The sequence below is a fragment of the Microcaecilia unicolor genome, chromosome 6 (genome assembly GCF_901765095.1).
Source record: "Microcaecilia unicolor chromosome 6, aMicUni1.1, whole genome shotgun sequence".
NCBI classification, from domain to species: domain Eukaryota; kingdom Metazoa; phylum Chordata; class Amphibia; order Gymnophiona; family Siphonopidae; genus Microcaecilia; species Microcaecilia unicolor.
Window position 1 is genome coordinate 92,269,118 of NC_044036.1, and position 22,992 is coordinate 92,292,109.

At 45.1% G+C, this 22,992-nt stretch overlaps 1 protein-coding gene across 1 annotated transcript in view; it reads right to left on the minus strand.

Moving 5' to 3' along the window:
• Positions 1 to 22,992, minus strand: part of LAMC1 (laminin subunit gamma 1) — a 369,035-nt gene that overhangs the window by 186,120 nt on the left and 159,923 nt on the right. The window contains exon 2 of the mRNA XM_030207519.1: positions 11,076 to 11,380. Coding sequence (XP_030063379.1) covers positions 11,076 to 11,380 — 305 coding nt within the window. The remainder of the gene's footprint in view (positions 1 to 11,075; positions 11,381 to 22,992) is intronic.

Genomic DNA, 22,992 nt, shown 5'->3' on the forward strand with positions numbered 1-22,992 from the left:
TTTATGCAGGACTTACAAAGACAAATATAAAACGTTTACAGATGATACAGAAAGCTCGTATCATCTGCAGGGCCTCAAAATATGATAGAACGATGCCACTTTTATATCAACTTCACTGGCTTCCAGTTGAAGCCAGAAAAAAATTTAAAATCTCTACACTGACTCATAAAGTACTATATTCGCTTATTCCATCGTACTTATCGAATCTTATTGTGCCATATTCGCCCAGGCGAACTCTTCGTTCTCTTACAGATAACAGATTGATTATCTTCTTTCCACAAAAGGCTAGATGGGAGTCCACCAGAAATTCAGCATATTTTTTTTGGCTCCCTCTCTCTGGAATTGTCTCCCAAAAGATCTTAGATTAGAAGAGTCTTATAATAAATTTTGAAAATTTTTGAAAACGTATTTATTCCAGGAGACAGTCAAAAATAATCGGTGATAAAATGGCAATACTAGTTAGAATTGACTATGCAGTAAAATTTATATGTTAGTCATGTTGTTGTTATGAATGGCTGTTTAGCAAAATTGGTGTTTTATCTTTTAATGAATGGCTGTTTTAGTTTGCTTTCCTATCAACTTGATGGAGTTCTTTTATGTTTTTATTATTAATTTTATATTAATATGTAAACCGTTTCTGTTTTGTAACCACAATTTGAGACGGTATAGTAAAATGAATGAACGATAAACAAATACTGAAGAGACAGATGGAGCTAGCTGGCCATGAGGCACTATGGTTTTTCAGTGCTCTCTATCTCCCCCCGCTGGTTGATGGACACAGCCCACTCGTAATGGATTCATCTGCTTGATGACAAGGAATGTAAGCATGGGACACTACTCCACTGTTTATTCAGCCATTAGAAGGACAAACGAGGCTGAACTACCCTCTAAGCAGTCCAAGTCATCCCACCTCTAAAAGCCTTACAAGGTACAATTGGAAAGTATTTAAGATATTAGCTAGAGATAGGCTAATGCCAGAAATGTTCTTTTATTAATACTTACTGTTTATGGTTTCTATTTTTTTTGTCTAACACTGAAAAATAAATTATTTGTTGCATAAACAGGCCACCTGGAAACCGTGACAGCAGCACCAAGGGTCTAGTCTTACCATTAGTGGGGTCTGGCTATATTGCTGAGGATGGTCCTGCAGGGCTTTGGTGGTTTGAGGATGGGGAGGAGAAGAACGGGAAAGTCAGTAACCAGCATTAGCCGGATTGGGCTAAAGGCAAGGTCATCTTTCCAGTCCTCAGCCAAACAGAAGATTTTTGTTGCCTAATCATTTAAGGAGGTAGTGGAGCGATATGCAGCTTAAACTACCTACCTATGGGCAACAATGTTATACTGCCTAATTGGGTTCAAATTTAACACAACCCTTTTCACAAATCTGCAAGAAAATAAAACAAAGTGAGTATGTTGTTGTACATTCCAATAAAGGCGCAAAGTGGAGGGAAGGAAGGGTTTGAGGAACTTGCAGGTTGGCTGAGAGCGTCTAGAAAAGATACTATAAGAACTGTATGAAAGGACATAATAAGCTTTTCATTTCTCTACATCAACCCTCTGAAACAGATCACCATCCCATCTGCTATCTACTACTACTACAAATCATTTCTTTAGAGCTACCAGTCGTATGCAGCGCTTCACAGTTGAACATGAAGAAAAGACAGTCCCTGCTCAAAAGAGCTTAAAATCTAAATGCTAAAAGGCAGAAAATCCACGCATCAAAAGGCCAGTGAACCTGTCATATCATCCCTATCCTTCCTATTTAAAAAATTTGGCATCTGCTGCTGAAGACCAACTCCCCATGAAAAACAATATAGAACCTCTTTCTAATGTTTGGCTGCTGTGTGTGGGCAGTCCGAACCGCTGCAAGATGATCCCCTGATATGAACAGCTATTTTTAAATCTAATTCTTTTTTATGCTAATCGTCACAATATTTTGAATCTTCTGTCCAATTAATATCTGGTTAATAATTTCAGATGTGACCATTTAAAAACACGTCTACATCAGAAACCATCCAAAAAAAAAAATACCCACTTATATATAACATTTGAAGAAATGGCCTTATCTTCAAGACCATTCTGTAAAAATGTGTATCCAGGTTTAGTTCACCCAGTTTCCCACATCACTGGTCTCTTACAGTACCATTTCTATTTTGCAGATTTTTTAAAAGTTTTCAAATAAAACCCTACATTTGGTAGGGCTGGAAAATGCCAGTTGTCCAGATAATTTAAATTTGGCACACTGTGCTACTACATGCTTTAGAAATATCTAGCTCAGGGTTTCACAAATGATGTGCCGCCAAAGTTTTTAACTTTAACGAATGACAGATGAAAAATATTCAGCCCAGCGAAATTCATCCTGCCACATTGCCTGAGCGCGCTATCCAGCTGGCCAACACTCATCCTACCAAGAGAGTCAAGACTCACAGAACAACCCTTGACATACGCGAGTCATCTGGGTTTCAGCCTTGTCATATGATTCTGCTATATGTACGTCGGGTTCCCTAGATCTCGCAGCACCATGGAGCCGGGAATGCGCAGCTGCAGGCCAAGATTAAGCACCAACAACTTATAAACCTCTGGCTCAGAAGGTCCGGGGTCAGTCAGGCAACACACACCATGACACTAGTACAGCTGCGCTGTTAAATTTAGCTACTCCATCTTCAGTAGTTTGATTTGAATTTTTATTACTACTGTTTGCTTTTTCACAATGGATAAGTATCTGGTTACCAAAGAAAAGTTTTCATCCTCCGATACAAGCGTGAAGGAGCCTGATGTAAAGAAGGCTAAGAAAATCAACAGACAGTATAGCGACAATAATCTGCATTTCAGATTCTTGTGGATAGGTGATTCTGTGTGCCCAGTGTCCTTATGCCTTGTATGTGGTGAGATATTTTCGATTGGGTCCATGGTACCAAGTTAAAAAGACATCTCAACAGTAAACATTCATCGTTGTCACACAGAGATGTACAGTTTTTCATAGGTTTGTGAGACCAGAAAGTAAAGCAAGCACAGTGTATGGCTGGTGTAAAAATAGTTTCTGCGAAAGCGCTGGAAGCCAGCTGCTTGCTCTTGAGCTTGTTGCTAAGGCCAAGAAACCCCATACCATAGCCGAACATTTCCTAATGCCATGCTATCAAAAAAAAGAGTTACGCTAGGTGAAGCTGCTAAAAAAAAACCAAAAATTGCGAAAAGTGCTTTCTCTGACAATACAATTGGTCATCGAATTGAAGATACATCAGGCGATATCTTGGTCTAACTTTGGGTAAATTTGTTAGCAAGTACGGGCTTTGGTTTACAACTCAATGATATAAGAAGGAAGGCTCAGCTTTTGGTATATGTCAGATATGTTGAAGATAATTGCATTGCTGAGAACTTCGTTTTGCAGAGAAATCCCATTGTTGCTCAAATTCAATGAACTAAACTTGGGACAAATTTAGGCTTACCGTTAGCAAAGATTATCCTGATATCGCTAGATATGCTATTTCAATTCTGATGCCATTAGCTACCACTTATATGAAGCAGACTTTTCTAGCCTCATTAAGACCAAATTCATATCTGAACTTCAGTCAGTGGAACACAATTTAAGAGTGTGCTTGTCCAATATTCATCCATGAATAAAGATGATCTGGACCTCCAAGCAGGGTCACATTTCACAGTGAAAACAATGCACTTTGAAAACATTTAGAACGCCTCTAAAATATTTTTATTTTTGTCTTGTCTTACTATAAAAATATAATTATATTGTAATAGAATTTGACTGTAAATGTACATAATGTAAATTGTAAAATGTTTTAATTTACGGTTAATTACACAAGTGAAGCATTAACAACACAGGCATGCCACAACATAAATTTGTATTTCCAAGTGTGCCGCAGTCTTAAAAAGTTTGAGAACCACTGGTCTAGCTGCATATGTGAGTTTGTTGCTTTTGAGGTAATCTGATGATTAGAGTAGCTACTATATCACTGAAAGGTTTGATAAACTTCAGTAAATCAAAGGCATCTGATATTGGTTCAAATCTCCTTTTCCAGTAGATTGGAACCAATATCAAGCTTTACATAATCTATGCTTCAAAAGTGAGAAATTTCTTGTAGGAGGAGGATATGATCCCAGTTGATAGGCCATCCTTATCAGAGGAGGCCTCTGTGAAATCTTCCCGAACATTCTGGGAATGAGGATGGAGTAGATGAAATAATTAATAAATGGTCTTCTTGAGACTCAGAATCCAATAAAGAAAAAGGGATATTACTGGATCCTGGAAAAAAAATGTGCTCCTCTTTGCACTGGAGTAATCTTGATGGACTGAGAAAATTAAGGCACCTATTGCGATGGATCTTGATAAGCGATGCCTGGTATCTCTTGTAGTAGCCTTTTACTAAATTGAGCATTTTTTTTCTAAAAAGGATTACAGCTGTTCTATTACAGGCAAGGATACTGAAGAGGACAAATCATCTTCCACCATAAGGTTACTGCTTTCTTTGGAAGAATGAACTTATGGTTCTACTGCACTGAAACAAGATGGCAGCACAGCATTCTCAACCAGACTGGGACATGCCCAGCCAGTCTGGTTTTCAGGATATCCACTATGGGTATTGCATGAGATAGTTTTACATACACTAGCTCCATCATATGCAACTCTCTTATGCATACCCATAGTGGATATCCTGAAAACCAGGCTGGATGGTTAAGTCCAGAGAACAGGGTTGACAGTCACTGAGAAGTGTTTTGTGCAGGAAGTGGAGATGAACAGGAGGTCTACACTTGGATAATGGCAGAAACATCCACATTGAGGTACCATAACAAAGAAAACCTACTAGACTGCAAAGAGCTGGCTGACTTCTGAACCAATGACTTTTCCCTTATTTTCAGGAGCTGGTCTAATGCCTTATAATATTCTTGGAGCCAAAAGAGGCACATTTTCTAGTCCCTTAATTCTTTCATCTAGTCACAACAGTCATCCTGTTGATAAGAAGGTCCCCATACAGATGACACATCATATTCCTTTCCCAAGTCAGACAGACCATGAAGCTCGATTTTGGCCATTGCACGACTTGTGCTGAAGAAGCTACAGGGATTAAAGCACATAACTTTTTTCTTATTTTAAGGAATGAACAAGAAATAGAAAAAAAGACAAAGAACAGCAGCAGAATAAGAACAGAGAATCTTCCAACAATTTTCTGGGAAACCTTTTATTTAATGTCCGTTTGGCAGGAAGGAAAAAGCAGGAGATTGAAGAAACTGCTATGTGCCACCAGCTATTCCAGCCGGATGCTGTCAGATGACATTACCTACTTGCATGCCTAACTCAGTCCGGTTTGTCAGTGGAAAAAAGTTAAATAGTGGCACTCCTCAGGGTCTGTATTGGGACCATTAGTACTTAATATATCATTAGGGAAAGGTACTGACATGATCAAATCTGCAGATGAAAAAATTATTCAAAGTAGTTAAAACACAAGCACACTAAAAAAAAACTGCAGGAGGACCTTGCAAAACTAAGGGACTGGGTATTTATACATCAGATAAAATTAAGTGTGACATTGTAAAACCTAACCTAATCTTGACATTTGTAACCCTTTGAATCCCTGGTGACAGGTCCAAAGCAGCATACAATAGCTTAGTTAAGGAAAAATATAAAGAAAAAAATATATATATATATAAAAGTTAATCCCAACTGTATGTATGCAATGCTCAGTTTCATATTGGAATGGAGGTGATGGTGGCCAGTATAGTGGCAGATTCTGTACATGCTTGACACAGATCAAGAAAGCAGTAAGCAGTAGTGTGAACTGCTTTTGAGAGTTCAGGTGAAAAACATTGCAGAGGTAAGGGGTAGAAATGATATTGGTTTGTGTATAGAAACTGTATGCTCATCTACATAGAGTTATAGACAACCAGAGGAATATCTCAACTGGACAGACAGAATGAATCTATTAGTCCTTTATCTGCTGTCATTTGCTATATTAGAAACTATTACTCAGGAAAAGGATCTTGGCCTCGGTCTATTCAGAGGAGCCATCATTGAAGGAGCCATTAGAGGAGGGGGATTATCTGAAAGTACTGAGGTTCTCTCACAAAGAATAGTTCAGTACTCATTTCTGACGCATTGGTGGTGCTTTCCAATTAGGAGCCTTCTGCTTCGGTGTTGAGAGTTCCATCTTCGTTAGCCATGAAGGAGCATAAAGGTCCATGCTGTCTTCTTCACTGAAAATGGCTGCCATGACTTCCAGGAGCATAAGTACATAAGTATTGCCATACTGGGCCAGACCAAAGGTCCATCAAGCCCAGCATCCTGTTTCCAACAGTGGCCAATCCAGGTCACAAATACCTGGCAAGATCCCAAAAAAGTACAACACTTATTATGCTGCTTATCCCAGAAATAGTAGATTTTCCCCAAGTCCAATTTAATAATGGTCTATGGACTTTTCCTTTAGGAAGCTGTCCAAACCTTTTTAAAACTCTGCTACGCTAACCGCAGTCTCACAAGATTGTCGTTGGAAGTCATGGCAGACATTTTCAATAGGACAGACAGTAGAAGCAGGAGCGTGTGAGAATAGCTCCTGCCCTGACTCTCCACTAGACCTCCAGGTGAAATAGTAGGCTCAGAGGGGGAGGCAGGTCTAACGGTGTGTCGGGAGGGGAAGGAAGAAAAAGAAAAGGAGGAATTCTGCACACCATGGGATGGGTTTATATTTGGAGTATACATGGTATTACTTAATGAGGAAGCAAAAACTGCAGGAAAAAGAGTGAAAGGCAGAGGAAGCACAAGGAAGTTTTCACTGTTCAGCAGGGACTGAAAAGGAACAGGTGTAAAGCTTCACTTCAAGATCAATGAGGATCTTAGCCATGAGGGAGCATTCAGGACCTGATTAAGCAGAATGGATATCATTGGATACAGGGCTGAAAGAGGGAAAAGCCATGGCTTGCCTCTACCTGTTTTTCTGGAGGGGGAAGATAAATTGCAGCTTCCCAGGGTGGGCTCCCTGGTTACGGTGCTGCAGGATAGGAAGCCCAAGACTCACTGAAACATGCCTTTGAAGTGGTCTCTTTTGGGCCTTCAAGTGATAGTGTGCAGTTAGTTCATGGCAAGTCCGTACCTGAAGTGGCATCAGCTGTTGGCAACACAAGACGGGCACCATAAGGAAGTGGGGTTGGTCTACTTGGAAGATGCTATTTGACATGATACAGCCTGCAGTATGTCTCTGGCTGTCACGGCACATCGGCAACTCCGGTTGCAGCATTGGGCAGCAAATGCAGCACCTGTCATGTCTAAACTGCCTTTTCGGGGCAAGTGGCTATTTGGAGGAGACCTCAGAATTTGGTGAAAGTACTGAGGGAAAGTAAGTGGTTTCCAGTTGCTGGAGGATGAGCTGTAAGCGTCTGGTCATCCATCTTCAGGGGGCTATCTTTATTTTGAGACAGCAGACAGTACTAGCCTGGTCTTCGGCAGTATGGACAGATGTTGTGTTTTCAGGAATGCCAATCTTCCTTTCGTGTGGACGGGAAGTTTTCTCCAGTCAGGTAGAGTGCCCAATGCCTCCAGAGCTTCACAATGATGCAAGCATGGTCCACTCTTCACTTCCTCCCGTAGGAGGATGTCTTAAAGAGTTTAAGGAGAAGTGGGCCAAAATCACATCAGACGGATGGGTTCTGAATATTCTTACAGAAGGTTACAAATTGGAGTTCTCCTGCCTGGTCACTCCTCTCTTCTTGCAATCTCCTTGTCAAAAGAGAACCAAGGCAGTCAAGGTTCAGGCCCCTGTAGCTTCCTTGCTAGTGCTCCAGACCATTGTTCCAGTTCCCCAGGCTGAACAGGGACAAGGCAGATACTCGGTCTACTTCTTTGTCCCAAAGGAGGAAGGCACCTTTCATCTGGTCTTAAGTGTCAAAGGTCTAAAACCGCTGCTTCCTAGCATCCTGCCTTTGTACAGAGATACTGAGCAGTCACAGCCTCAGTTCAAGCAGGAGAATTTCTCACCGCCCGTGATCTCAAAGAAGCGCACTTGCATATACCCATATAACCACCACATCAGAGGTTTCTATGTCTTGCAGACAGTGTGGCAGCAATGGGTAAAGTCCATCTTCTGCGGTCATTGGCTTGGGTGATCAATTTCGAGAAGAGCAGACCAACTCCACTGCAGATGTTGGTGTATCTGGGCATTCAATTTGACACAGTACGGAAGGAACTTCCTCATGGAGCACAGGAAGTCGAAGCTGGTTCATCAGATTTGTTGTTTCCTCAGTCAAGGCAGGCCCAGGTTCTGTAGTCAATGATGGCAGCAACAGAAGTGGTGCCGTGTGCAGGGGCTCATATGCAGCCATTACAGGAATCTTTTCTCAGCTGCTGGTCTCTGGTATCACAGAAATAATGACCTTTATCTTCTTTGAAACCTGGTTGCTAGACGGGGTATGCAGAGGTGGTGGCTTCTCAGGAATTTGACCATTGGAGCTCTCTTTCTGATCACACAATGGGAGGTGGTGACAACAAACATAAGATTATGAGAGTTTCGGGGGTGCTCCAGGTTACACTGGGAATTCTCAGGTGAAAGCGACTGGTGTCAAATTCTAACCCTGGTTCCAATTTGAGGTGGAAGCCAAAAAGCAGGAAGCTAAAGAAGTACTGCCTCAAATACTATACGTAATTAGTGTCTGTAGTATATCCCAGTATTAAGGTTTTGTACATAACAAAATCCTAATAAGAGATGTGAAGAAACATTTCTTAGAAACTAACCAAGCCATATAAACTTCTGTCGTAATTTTGTTTTGCATGATTTTTTTTTAGGGCGGCATTTCCTAAACCTGTCCTCGACTTAGCTCTAGCCGGTTTGATTTTCCGAATGCACACAATGAAAACTGATATTACTTGCAATGGAGACAGTCCACCAACATCTCATCTTGTGCTTTTTTTTTTTTTAAATTTTGCTTATCTTGAAAATCCAGTTGGCTGGAGGTCCCCTAGGACAACTTTGAGATAGAGAATTGCACGGGGACAAAAATGTTACCCATCCCTGCAAGAATTTAACCAGTCCCCACCCGTCCCTGGAAGATTATAACCTGTCCCCACTCAGTCCCGCAAGAATTTAATGATACATAAAAAACAATTCTCATCAGCTCTGTCTCTCTCTGGGTTCGAGCTGCAGCACTGCAGGCAAGTAAGGAACAGAAGTTGGAGCCTGGAACACTCTGGTGTGCACATGTAAGACTTGTCTCTGATTCACTAGCACTGTGCATTAAGAGATCGCCACATGCATGCCAAAGTAGGTCAGGTGACATTTGATGCTTGTGCCCGTGTCAGAGCTGAGGTCTGCACATCAGCCCAGGAGCAGAGAGGATTAATAGTAACACAGTGTCAGTAGATAAAAACCTGAACGGTCCATCCAGAATGCCCAATAGTCACACTCATTATCAATTCATGATTAAATAAACAATGAACGCGTTATTATATACTTGATTACGGTCTCTCTTTGGCATTTCTGGGACATAGGCCATAGAAGTTCGCCTGGCCCTATCCTTATGTTCCAATTGCTGGAGTTACCATCAAAGCCCACTCCAGCCTATTCGTCTTCTCATTTGCATGACACAGACCGTAAAAACCTGTCCAGCACTGTCCTCATTTTCCAGCCACTAAAGTTGCTGTCTAAACTCTTTTCAGCCCATTCTAAACCACATTGCCATACATGAGACACAGACATTACAAGTCTGTCCGATAGCCCTAGTTCATCACAGCCAGGCGTCGCCATCTAAACATCACTCGACACAACCACACACACGCAGCCATCTAAGTTTAGTTTTTTATAACTTCCATTTTATAATTAGAGATCCTCTGTGTTCATCCCACACCTTTTTGAATTCTGTCACCATTTGTGTCTCTACCACCTTCTTAATGGAGACTTTCCACATCTGTGCTGTTAAAGCAAGGAGGAGGAGGAGACAGTATTCAAAGAACTTGGTACTTGGTAGGTGAGAGGCTGGCAGAAGAGAAGTGCAGCGTACACTTCCACCGGAACCCCCCAGGAATTGTCTCTGTCATTACGAGAACCCCGAAGGAGCAGCTTCCATCCCCACGGGAACCCCGCAGGAGCAGCTTCCGTCCCCACGGGAACCCCGCAGGAGCTGCTTCCGTCCCCAGGGGAACCCCGCAGGAGCTGCTTCCGTCCCCACGAATCCCGTTCCCATGCAAGTCTATAGTTTGAGACCTAGTGCTTTAAAGGATGGCATATAATTTTTTTTTTTTTTTGTGTATGCATAATTGGGTTTCTGCCAGGTATTTCTGACCTAGATTGGCCACTGCTGGAAGCAGGATACTGGGCTAGATGGATCACTGGTCTGACCCAGTATGGCTATTCTTATGTTCTATGTTCTCACTGTGAACCATATGCTGAAATTCTCAGCTCTGTATGTGATGGCAATTAAAAAAATGTTAATTATTTGGAAAGAAAAATAATAAAACTTGGAACCCCAATGCTGTTATATAAATCTATAGCATGACCACACAGTATACTCTTTAGTTCTAGTCTCCACATGTCAACAAAAGATATAATTGGAGAAGGGCAAAAGAAAATTAGAAAAGCTCCTTTATCAAGGAAGGCTTGACAGGTTAATGACATTCTTCTTTAAACTGAAAAGCAAGGTAAACACAGAGGTCTATAAATTCATAAGCAATGCAAAACAAGTGAATAGGGAACAGTTACAGTATTAGGACTAGGAAAATACAATGAAAAGTAACTGGTAACAAATTAAAAACAATAATGAAGGTATTTTTTCAGTCAATGCTCAATTAGACTATGGAATGTGTTGCTAGAATATGTGCTAATCAGTAGTTTAAGATGGCTATGAAAAGGGATTAGATTCTTTTAATAGTATCTAATGAGTATTTCTTTCAAATTAACCCGATTGAACATTGTCAGCCAGAATGACCTAATATGGCCATGTCCTATGTTCCAGGTTGTGTACCCCCTTTATCAGAACACGCACTGCTTGTAAGTTGCACTCCATCAACCTTATTTAACAGGGTGCACAATCAATAACTAGCTGTCTCCATCCTTTAATGTTATCATCCAGAACTTCAGTCATACCTGTAGAATGGGGCTGTTATCAAAGTTGTAGGCACTAGGCCTGCCTTCAAGTGTAGAAAAGGCTACATTGCCACCAGTTAGCGGCGAAATGTCACTAAACTCATCTGTGCACAACGCCTGCTGTTCATCATCCCCAGTGAGAATCAAGCCACGGTTTAGTTTGTGATATGTGTTTGCACAGGAGCCGCTGTAGTACTGGTAGGGCACCCAGGGCCCATCCTCCCGAGTTCGCTTGTAGATGGCAAAGCTTTCTGGCCGGCTTGTGTGGAACTTGAGTCGCACATATGTGATGTCAAAGGCTTTACCTGAAAAGAAAGGAAAACGCTTATTAATCCACTTTAAGTGATATTAAGACAAAAAGGAGCAGAACATGTAGTACACCCCTCTGCAGCTATCAAGACCAAAAATGTTTACAACATACAGTAAGCAGCAACAAGAACACTGGATACAAGATATATACTCTGGTATTGCACAGTAAGGTAAAATTATGTATAATCATACCTGATAATTTTCTTTCCATTAATCATAGCTGATCAATCCATAGACTGGTGGGTTGTGTCCATCTACCAGCAGGTGGAGATAGAGAGCAAACTTTTGCCTCCCTATATGTGGTCATGTGCTGCCGGAAACTCCTCAGTATGTCGATATCAAAGCACCATCCGCAGGACTCAGCACTTAGAGAATTACACCCACGAAGGGACACTCTGCCCAGCTCACCACCGCCGAAACGGGGGAGGGGAATTAACCCAGCTCATCCCCACACAAGTGGGGGAGGGGAATCCGTCCAGCTCATCCCCGCGGAGCGGGGGAGGGACACCACACCCGCCGATGCGGGGGGATCTGGCTTATCCTGCAACCGCAACCGCGGGAGGAGCTGACTGACCCTAACACCGCCGAAGCGGGAAGGGTACAAAACTGCCCTACAGCCGCACGAAGCGGGAGGGAGTGCCGGCAGAATTTTAAGTCTCAATCCAGCCCCGTAAAACGGAGGGGAGAGGAATGCAGCAGCTCACTGTAACACAAACTCGTCTTAACTCTTGAAGAATCCAAGTGAAAAAACTTGAACACGAAGTCCTCTGAAGTAACTGAAGACTAAACTTGAACCTGAAATGCAACCAGAATAAAAACAATACAGATATCTGGGAGGGGCTATGGATTGATCAGCTATGATTAATGGAAAGAAAATTATCAGGTATGATTATACATAATTTTACCTTCCATATCATCAAGCTGATCAATCCATAGACTGGTGGGATGTACCGAAGCAGTACTCACCCAGGGCGGGACATAGAAATCCCTGACCGCAACACTGAAGCTCCAAACCGGGCCTCCGCCCGAGCAGCCACAGTCAAGCGGTAATGCTTGGAGAATGTATGGGCCGAAGCCCAAGTTGCCGCCTTGCATATCTCTTCCAAGGAGACGGAACCGGCCTCTGCCATCGAGGCCGCCTGAGCTCTTGTGGAGTGAGCCTTCAGCTGGACAGGCGGCACCTTCCCCGCGGCCACATAAGCCGCTGCAATGGCTTCCTTGACCCATCTTGCCACTGTAGGCTTAGCAGCCTGCAGACCCTTACGAGGACCTGTAAACAGGACAAACAGATGATCCGATTTCCGGAAATCATTGGTCACTTCCAAGTATCTGATGATGACTCGTCTCACATCTAGATATTTAAGAGCAGAGTACTCCTCTGGGTAGTCCTCCCTACGAAAGGAAGGGAGACAGAGCTGCTGATTCACATGGAAGCGAGAAACAATCTTGGGCAGAAAGGAAGGCACTGTGCGAATAGTCACTCCTGCCTCAGTGAACTGCAGAAAAGGCTCTCGACACTAGAGCGCCTGGAGCTCGGAAACTCTTCTGGCTGAAGTGATAGCCACCAAAAAGACTGCTTTCAACGTCAGGTCTTTCAGAGATGCCCTCGACAAGGGTTCAAACGGCGGCTTCTGCAATGCTCTCAGCACCAGGTTGAGATTCCACGCAGGCACCACTGAGTGCAGAGGAGGGCGCAGGTGATTAACTCCCTTGAGAAAGCGCACCACATCTGGCTGCGAAGCCAGGGAAGCACCCTTCAGGCGGCCCCTGAAGCAAGCCAGAGCCGCTACCTGGACTTTAAGGGGACTGAGCGACAGGCCTTTCTCCAGACCTTCTTGCAGGAACGCCAACACTGAAGAAATTGGAGCAGTGAAGGGAGAAAGTGAGCCTGCTTCACACCACGCTGCAAAGGTACGCCAAACCCTGGCGTAAGCCGTAGAAGTAGAGCGCTTCCTCGCTCTCAGCATAGTGGCGATGACTTTGTCTGAGAAGCCCTTCTTCCTCAGACGCTGCCGCTCAATAGCCAGGCCGTAAGACCAAAGGGGGAGGGATCCTCCATCACCACGGGACCCTGATGTAACAGGCCCTGCTCCACTGACAGCCGCAGAGGATCGTCGACTGAGAGCCTGATCAAGTCCGCATACCAGGGACGTCTGGGCCAATCCGGACCCACCAGGATGATCCTGCCGGGATGCTTTGCCACCCGGTCTAGCACCCTGCCCAACATGGGCCAGGGCGGGAACACATAGAGGAGCTCTTGAGTCGGCCACTGTTGGAGAAGAGCATCTACTCCCAGAGATCGAGGGTCCCGTCCTCTGCTGAAAAAGCGCGGCACTTGGCAATTGGCCGATGACGCCATCAGATCTAGGCTCGGCTGGCCCCAGCGCTTCGTGATGTCCAAGAACGCCTGAGCCGATAGTTGCCACTCTCCGGGTTCCAAGGTATGGCGACTGAGAAAGTCCGCCTTGACATTCATGACTCCAGCAATGTGGGCCGCTGACAGCTGTTCCAGGTTCGCTTCCGCCCACTGGCATAGAGCCATGGCCTCCTTGGCTAGAGGGGCGCTCTTGGGACCTCCCTGGCGGTTGACATAGGCCACAGCCGTGGCATTGTCCGACAGGACCCGTACCGGCTTCCACACCAGTACCGGGATGAACTCCAAAAGCGCCAACCGAATGGCTCTGAGTTCCAGGAGGTTGATAGACCACTTTGCTTCTGCCGGAGACCAAAGACCCTGCGCTGTCCTTCCCAAGCAGTGGGCTCCCCAGCCCAACAACGAGGCGTCCGTCGTGACGACAATCCACTCTGGGGTCACCAGAGGCATTCCCGCAGACAACTTGTCTGTCTGCATCCACCAGCTCAGCGCCTTGCGCACTGCTGGATCCAAGGGAAGGCGCACAGCAGAATCCTCCGAGATCGGAGTCCAGCGCTGCAGCAGGGAGTGTTGAAGTGGTCTCATATGAGCCCTGGCCCAGGGCACTACTTCCATCGTGGCCGTCATAGAGCCCAACAGCTGCACATAGTCCCAAGCCCGAAGAGGAGAGGCTACTAGGAACTGGTTCACTTGAGCCTGAAGTTTGACAATCCGATTGTCTGGCAGGAACACTCTGCCCACTTGGGTGTCGAATCGAACTCCCAGATACTCCAGGGACTGAGTCGGGCGCAGCTGGCTCTTCTCCCAGTTGATGATCCATCCCAGGGAGCTCAAAAGAGCAACTACCCGGTCCACAGCTTTGCCGCACTCTGCATAAGAGGGGGCTCGGATCAACCAGTCGTCCAGATAAGGATGGACTTGTACTCCTTCCTTCCGCAGGAAGGCCGCTATGACCACCATTACTTTGGAAAAGGTCCGCGGAGCAGTAGCCAACCCGAACGGGAGGGCTCTGAACTGGAAGTGTCGTCCCAGGACTGCGAAACGCAGAAAGCGTTGATGAGGAGGCCAGATGGGAATGTGCAAATATGCTTCCTTGATGTCCAAGGATGCCAGGTACTCCCCTGCCTTCACTGCCGCTAGAACAGAGCGGAGAGTCTCCATGCGAAAGTGCCTCACTTTCAAGGCCCGATTGACCCCTTTGAGGTCGAGGATAGGCCGGACAGAACCTCCTTTCTTTGGTACCACAAAGTAAATGGAGTAACGCCCCTTGCCAAGCTGACTTTCTGGCACCGGAACGACCACACCCAGGCGGATCAGATTGTCCAAAGTCTGCTGCACTGCCACAGCTTTGACCGGAGACTTGCAGGGAGAGAGTACAAACCCGTCTCTTAAGGGTCGGCAGAACTCTAGCTTGTAGCCGTCTCTGATGACTTCCAGCACCCAAGCGTCTGAAGTTATTGTGGTCCACTCGCCCAGAAACGAGGACAGCCGTCCTCCAATCTGCACTGGGGCGTGGACCAATACCCCGTCATTGGGTACGAGCCCCTGGGGGAGGACCGGAGGGAGCACCTCCGGGACGGCGGTCTCTGCGAAAGGAACGCTGCTTGGGGGAGAAATTTCTCTTGAAGTAAGAGGGGGCAGAGGAACCCGACTTGCCCGGGCGGTACCGACGGGCTTCCTGAAACCGTCCTCTGGAGGAACCGGGACGAGCACTAGCCCGAGCCCTGACCTCTGGTAACTTCTTGCCCTTAGACGTGCCGAGATCGGTCACGATTTTGTCCAGCTCGACCCCAAAAAGCAGCTTGCCTTGAAAAGGCAATCTAGCCAGGCGGGATTTAGAGGCGTGGTCAGCAGACCAATGTTTCAGCCAAAGCCACCGCCGCGCAGAGACTGTCTGAGCCATGCCTTTAGCTGAGGCTCTCAAGACATCATACAGCAAGTCTGCCAAATAGGCTAAGCCCGATTCCAGGGCCGGCCAATCAGCCCTCAAGGAATGATCCGAGGGGGAAGCCCGCTGCACCATAGTCAGGCACGCCCTGGCCACATAGGAGCCACAAACTGAGGCCTGCAAACATAAAGCAGCCGCCTCAAAGGACGACCTTAAGGCCGCCTCCAATCTCCTGTCTTGGGCGTCCTTTAGGGCCGTGCCACCTTCCACCGGCAAAGCCGTTTTCTTAGTCACCGCAGTGATTAAAGAATCCACGGTAGGCCACAGATAGGCCTCACGTTCATTCACAGCCAAAGGATAGAGGCGGGACATAGCCCTAGCCACTTTAAGGCTCGCTTCTGGGACATCCCATTGAGCCGAAATTAAGGTGTGCATGGCATCATGCACGTGGAAGGTTCTAGGCGGGCGCTTCGTCCCCAGCATAATGGCAGAGCCAACAGGGGCTGAGGGAGAGACGTCCTCCGGAGAGGAAATCTTCAAAGTGTCCATGGCCTGTAACAACAGGTTGGGCAAATCCTCTGGGCAAAAAAGCCGCGCCGCAGAGGGGTCATCCGCTCCATCCGAGCGGGGATCCGTCTCCTCCAAGGAATCCGCAAAGGACCGTTGGGAGACCTCAGACACGCTGCCCTCATCTACATCGGAGGAGACAAATTCCTCCAAGGCCTGGGAATCAACCCGAGGGCGTTTACCTCTGGGAACCTCAACCTCTTTACCAGACGAGGGAGCAGGGGCAGCGTTGTGCATGAGGAAGGCCTGATGCAACAGCAAAACAAACTCGGGGGAGAAACCCCCCATACTGTGCACTTCCGCAGCCTGGGCAACAGCCCTAGGCGCACTCTCAACCGGCGCTCGCAATAGCGGGGGAGAGACATGCTGCGCATCCAAGATGGCGTCCGGCGCGAAACTCCGCGAAGGAGCCGCGCGGGAAGAACGGCTCTTGATATTAGCCGCTTCTGAGCCGTCGCCCAAATTAAGGGCGTTCATGGCATTAATGTCTCCAACCTCAAGGGCGGCCCAAGAAGAAGCCGTCCGAGCCGCGTGGCCGGCCAAGATGGCGGAGGCGAGGAGCGGGGGATGGGCGTTTATGGCGGGAAAAACCGCCACGCCGGAGGAAGGACCGGGACATTCATCGGTCACGAAACTGTCACCCAAGCAGGGCGAATCAGACTTAAAAACCCCCGCATCCCCTCTAGAAGCGCTCGAGCGACCCGGGGAGCGACCCTTTGCGCCCTCGCCCTCCGACGCCATTGCCACGAGGAGAAGAATCGGGGAACCCCCTGCCCGCAATAAAAAGGTAAAAATTACCTGCTGTCCGCTCCGAGTTGTAACGACCTGGTGTCCCAGTGAGTAGCTGCAATAGACGCTTAAATAAACGTCGAAATAAACGCCTTTAAAGACGTTCAAAATTTTTTTTTTTTTTTTTTTTTTTTAAACGGAGCCAGCGGGAGGGGGGAGAAAAGGAGGGACCTGGCACCACCAGGTTTGCACTTGCTCAAAAGAGCCCTCAACCCCAGGCCTCAACAAAACCTAAGGATTAGGCTTGGAGGCCTAGCCAGAGCTGCTGCTGTGTGTGACCACCACCTGCTGAGATAGAGAACATACTGAGGAGTTTCCGGCAGCACATGACCACATATAGGGAGGCAAAAGTTTGCTCTCTATCTCCACCTGCTGGTAGATGGACACAACCCACCAGTCTATGGATTGATCAGCTTGATGATATGGAACACATATTACTGAACAAAACCTGCATGATCATTACATTGCCATATATACTCAAGTATTAACTGAGATTTTTTTGGCCAAAAAAAGAGCCAAAATTTAAATCTCGGTTTATAATACTGTCTTACTGGCATTCCTCCACTTTTCCCCTCCACCAACTTTTCCCCTCCACCATAGTGGGTAGCATTTCCCTCCCTCCTCCACCCACCGCTACTGCCCTCTCCTGAGCAGAGAAAGCCCCCTCCTAACGCATCTGTAGGCCCACCCCTCTCCCCCCGGGCCTACCATTTCACCTGGTGGCCTAGTGGAGAGTTGAGGCAGGAGCTATTCTCATACACTCTTGCCCATGCAGTCTTCTTCACTGAAAACGGCTGCCATGACTTCCAGGAGCAGTCTCACAAGATTGCCGCTGGAAGTCACGGAGCAGGAGCGGGTGAGAATAGCTCTCCTGCCCTGACTCTCCACTAGACCTCCAGGTGAAACGGTAGACCCAGAAGAGGTGGGAAGGCCTACAGGTGTGTCGAGAGGGGAAAGAAGGGGAAGGGAGGAATTCTGGACACCATGGGAGAGGGGGGAAAGGAGAAGACTACTTGAATATAAACCTTAACACCCCCCTTTTTTAGGGGGGGGGGGAGTTCTCAGTATATATTTAGATGGGTTTATATTTGAGTATATATGGTATTACTTAATGAGGAAGAAAAGACTGCAGAAAGAAGACTGAAAGGCAGAGAGGTAGCACAAGAAAGTTTTCACTGTTCAGCAGGGACTGAAAAGGAACAGGTGTAAAGCTTCACTTCAAGATCAGCGAGGATTTCCAAGATTTACAGCTGAAACGTTCAAAACATGGCTTCTCCCTGAGAGAGGTATGAAGAGCACAGCTCTACATACCAGCCAGTTGTTTAAGATAAACTGCTGATACTGTAATCCACATCAACCCACATTTTAAACCAGCCTCTTCATGACTCACAAGTTAGCTGGGGGGTTCCCTACCACCCTGCAGGAAATATTTGACTTTTGGTTGTCCTGCTGCATTCTTGGCTTCGGGATCCAAAATTCCTACAAGCAGATGTTTTATTTTATGGAATTATAAATGCATCTGTTAAGAACAAAAAGGGCTGTAAGACATTAAAATGTACAGGCAGAGAGAAAGGGTGAAGAATTCTCGTACTCCCACGACAAGTCAAGGCATACTCAAGTAAATGCTCCCATAAGGAGAAGTATTTTAGAATGGGAAACTTAGTCCTCTGTCCTACTCGTAAAGAAACAAACATTGCTACTCAACACCAATATACTTTCAAAGAATCTGATCAATTCTCACACGTTTCTTGTGACTTTGAGCAACTCACTACACCCTCCATTTCCTCAGGTACAAACGTTTTAACTATCACAGGGTAATAAAATGCATGTGTATGCTATTTTCTCACACTCGTGGAACTGTAATACTTCAGGTGAGTCTCACAGTAAACTCAGTTTTTGCATGGCTCCAGCCAGTAATATCACAGTATTGCTACAGATGTGAGCATGAGAGAATGGGCCCCATCAGTCCTGTCACCTTTTGAAAACCTACGCTGCTGATGTGAAAATATCCCTCTCCACCCCCAATCCATGAAATAAAGTAGTCTCTCCAAATCGATGCACTCTTTTCAATCTGTATAAAGTTTAATTATTCTCAATCCCCTCCTCTTGACCAAACCCCTCTAACCAAACTAGCTAGCCCCCTGTCATTCCCCCAACACTTCTGCCATGATCTAGTAGAGGGCAGGAACCATCTCCAGATGCCTTTGCCTCAGAGGTTCTATCATCCAAAATGGTATCCTCTAAGCCCCTAACCTGTAATCTCACAGTACTACCACTAGGGATCTGTATGCCACAAGTAGTGGGGGAGGGAACAGGCCGCATTCTAAATTAAAATAATAAAAAAAAAAAAAAAAAAAGAAATCAGAGGTTTGGGTTTCAGTCAAGGTAGAGTCTGTATTACAAAAAGAGAAGATGAACCAGGGTAATTTGACTTTTTAAAGATCAGGACAACTTTCTTCTTTGGGGAGGTGCAATATTTAATGGATGAATGTGGGAAGGACAATTTTTTACATCAACAGCTGTGCAGGAATAGCCTGTGGTTAATGCAGCAGACTTTGATCCTGGGGAACTGGGTTCAATTCCCACTGCAGCTCCTTATGACTCTGGGAAAGTCACTTACCCTCCATTGCCCCAGGTACAAAAAAAGTACCTGTATATACTATGTAAACCACTTTGAATGTAGTTGCAAAAACACCAACACAGAAACACAGTATATCAAGTCCCATTCCCTTTCCCTAACTTGTGCCCTGGGAGTACTAGCATGTGCATATTAGCAAACTGATGCTTCAGGAAATGGTTAGTTACTGCCTCTTGATGTGCTGTTTCCTAAAAGTTCACAATGCAGCAACAGATTACTATGCAAAATTAATGATGCAGCTTGCATTAATGAGCTGTTTCACATTCCATGTGCATGCTTTGCTGCTCATTATTTAACATGTACTGCAGTAACAAAATCCAGTGTTAAGCTGCATTATTAGGGAAGACATTATTCCCACAATGCAGCTTAGTAAATACACTGCTTTGATTGTAAGCCTTCTGGTACAGGGAAATACTGAATGTACCTGAAATGTAATATATCTTGAGCTACCACTCAGAAGATATGAACTAAATCCAAATCTTCCCTACACTCTCCCTCCCCTCGAATACATGATCTATTCCTACCTCAATCCAGCCAATCCCACTCTTCAGCTGCCATCCCACTAGTCAGTCTCTCTACCATTCTGATTCTACCCTACTTTTTTTTATCTTCGCCCATTAATACCTTCCCTCCAGAGACTCATTGACAGTACCACCTTGTACTGGCACATCTATTTTGTTTTCTTCTGGCATCACATGGCTCTCTATGACCCACCTGGTGCCCGAATGCAATAATGATGCAAGTGTTTGGAAAAAAGCACAGCTCAAAACCAGTAAGAGTTGTGTGGTGAAGGCAGAAAACAGAAGAGCTGATATGCAGGTAGTGCCAGCAGCAAGTCACCAGAAAAGGTAGGGATTGTGTAGATTGGGGAACAGTCAGGGAGCCACACTGAGGGTCTATGGGGCTGCCACTGGATCCTATGCCTCACCATGAATGACACATGGAAACAGAGCTCTGGACTGTTAATTCACTAAAGGTCTATGAATAGATCAACCACTCAAGGGATATCAAAGAGCGTAGTTGCATACCAGTAACAGGGGTTCTCCGTGGATAACTAGATAAATGTAGAACACTCAGTATTGTCCTCCGGCAGAGCCTTGAACGCGGAACAGACCTCTCTAGTTTGATGAAAATCTTTTAACCAATCAAGCACTCTGTCCTCTTCCTGCCTCACTGATGTCATAGAGCTTTGAAATCAGTCAATTACAAGGTGGCAAGAGTTAACAGTAATGGGAAATATTTGAGGATAAACTTCTGTAGCTATGAACTGGGTAATGTGGGTAATGTAGTGAGGTTGAAGATGATTATAGTTCTTCTAGTTTAGTTTTTTTGTGTGTGTGTGTCTGCATTACCCAGTTATCCACAGAGAACCCCGTTACAGGAAAACAACTACATTTTCTCCACGGATAAGCTGGATAATGCAGCTACACTCTGTATTTCCCAAGCTGAGGGTTGTCGGATATGATTATGCTGTGATAGACAACCTGGTACATTATAAGGGTGGAGGTGAGAGATTAGGCAATAAGATTATGCAGCACTGCTTGTCCAAATTTGCTATCAAACCTTGCTGCACCTTCTAAAAAATAATGTGTTGTGAAAGCGTGAAGTGTTGACCAGGCTGGTGCGTCTGACGTCAGACGCACGGAGTTAAACTTTCTAAGAAGATGATTGAACAACCTACGGGAAGGGAAGGGAAGGTAGCACAACAACGGTGGCGGCAGTTTTCGGCGTTCCAGCGGAGGGGGGGGGGGATCGACAGGTTCGCGGGAGGGGGTGGGTTTCGAGGGGGCCATAGTGCTGCTTTGCAGATGTCCAAGATAGATTCCTCTAACGTGAGTCATAGAGGTAGACATGGCTCTGAGGTGAGTAGTATTATGACGAAGTTGAAGCTTGGCTTGTTGATAACAAAATGTCTATGCAGTCCACTATCCAAGTAGATAAAGATAATTTGGAATCTAATTGACCCAAGGAGGTTGAATGAAAAGAGACAAACAGTTGTATGGAGCATCGTAAGCCCCTGTTGCGATCAAAATAGTAAAGGAGAGAGTGGTGACACCCTAAAGTATGTAGAGCCTCTGCTGGAAGGCTATGTGATTTAAGAACAAAAACAGGTAATACAATGTCCTAATACGAAAAGTAGAAACAACTTTAGGGAGAAATTTTGGATGTGTTCAACGAACCACTTTGGTGGGAGAAAGTTTTATGAATGGGCAATAATGGTTACCTAAATTTCAAGTATTGCTTAACGTACTAGCTATGATTCATCAACAGGTTTATTCTATAGTTCCAAAATATTTTTTTAATGCCTTGCCTATTTACCAACCAAAGTGAGCATTATGCTCAGAAACTACCAAGCAATTGTGTGTTCCTACTAGACTGATAAATGTAAATCAAGCTTTTTCTATTGCAGGGGCTAGCTTATGAAATCATTTACCAGGACATTTAAGACTTTGTTCCAATAGACAGCAATTTAAGAAATATTTGAAAACGTATTTCTTTGTGAAATCTATTGGTGATGGCAGATCTCACATTTAAGCTGTTCTCCTAGGGACCATAGCACAGTGTAAGATATTTGCAGAAATGTATTATGTTGTTTTATTTTTAATGATGATTGTGTGTGTGTTTTACTGTAGCTGGCTATGGATTAAATATGAAAACAAATAAAATAAACAAGACCTATAGTTCACAAATTTTCTTGCCTAACAACAACAACCAAAAATAAAGTTTTGAAAGTTAAAAATTTTAACAAAGTAGAGTCCATTGGCTCAAAAGGCGCAGTCATCAGTTAAAACTATATTAAAATCCCACTGAGGGGGAGGAGGTTGAATTGGTGGTCGAATGTTCCAAAGGCCCTTAATAAAGTGTGCAATAAGGTGTGAAGAGACCAGCCTCTTATCTAATAATTCATTGAAAGCTGATATCCCTGCTAAGTGGACTCTTACTGAAGTCATCTTCAGACCTGTATCAGATAGGTGTAGAAGATATTGAAAGATGACTGAAACTGGACAGGAATATGGATTGTGATGAATAGCTTCACACTAGAGAGAAAAGTTTCTCTGTTTTAGGAAAGATTTTTGAGTTGAAGGTTTCCTAGATGTTGTAATAATGTTTTGGATTGTAGTTATAACAGTGTATATATCTATATCTTGATTCTCCAAACTATTAAGGCAATAGAATTGAGATTGGGATGCAACATTTGTCCCTCCTGCCGAGTGAAAAGATGCACATGTATGCCCAGTCGTACCATCTGGTTTATCAATAGAGCTGAGAGCAAAGGGTACCACAGTTGTCTCAGCCAGTTGTGTGCTATAAGAATGATGTCTCCTGAATCCTGTACTGTCTTTTGGATCAC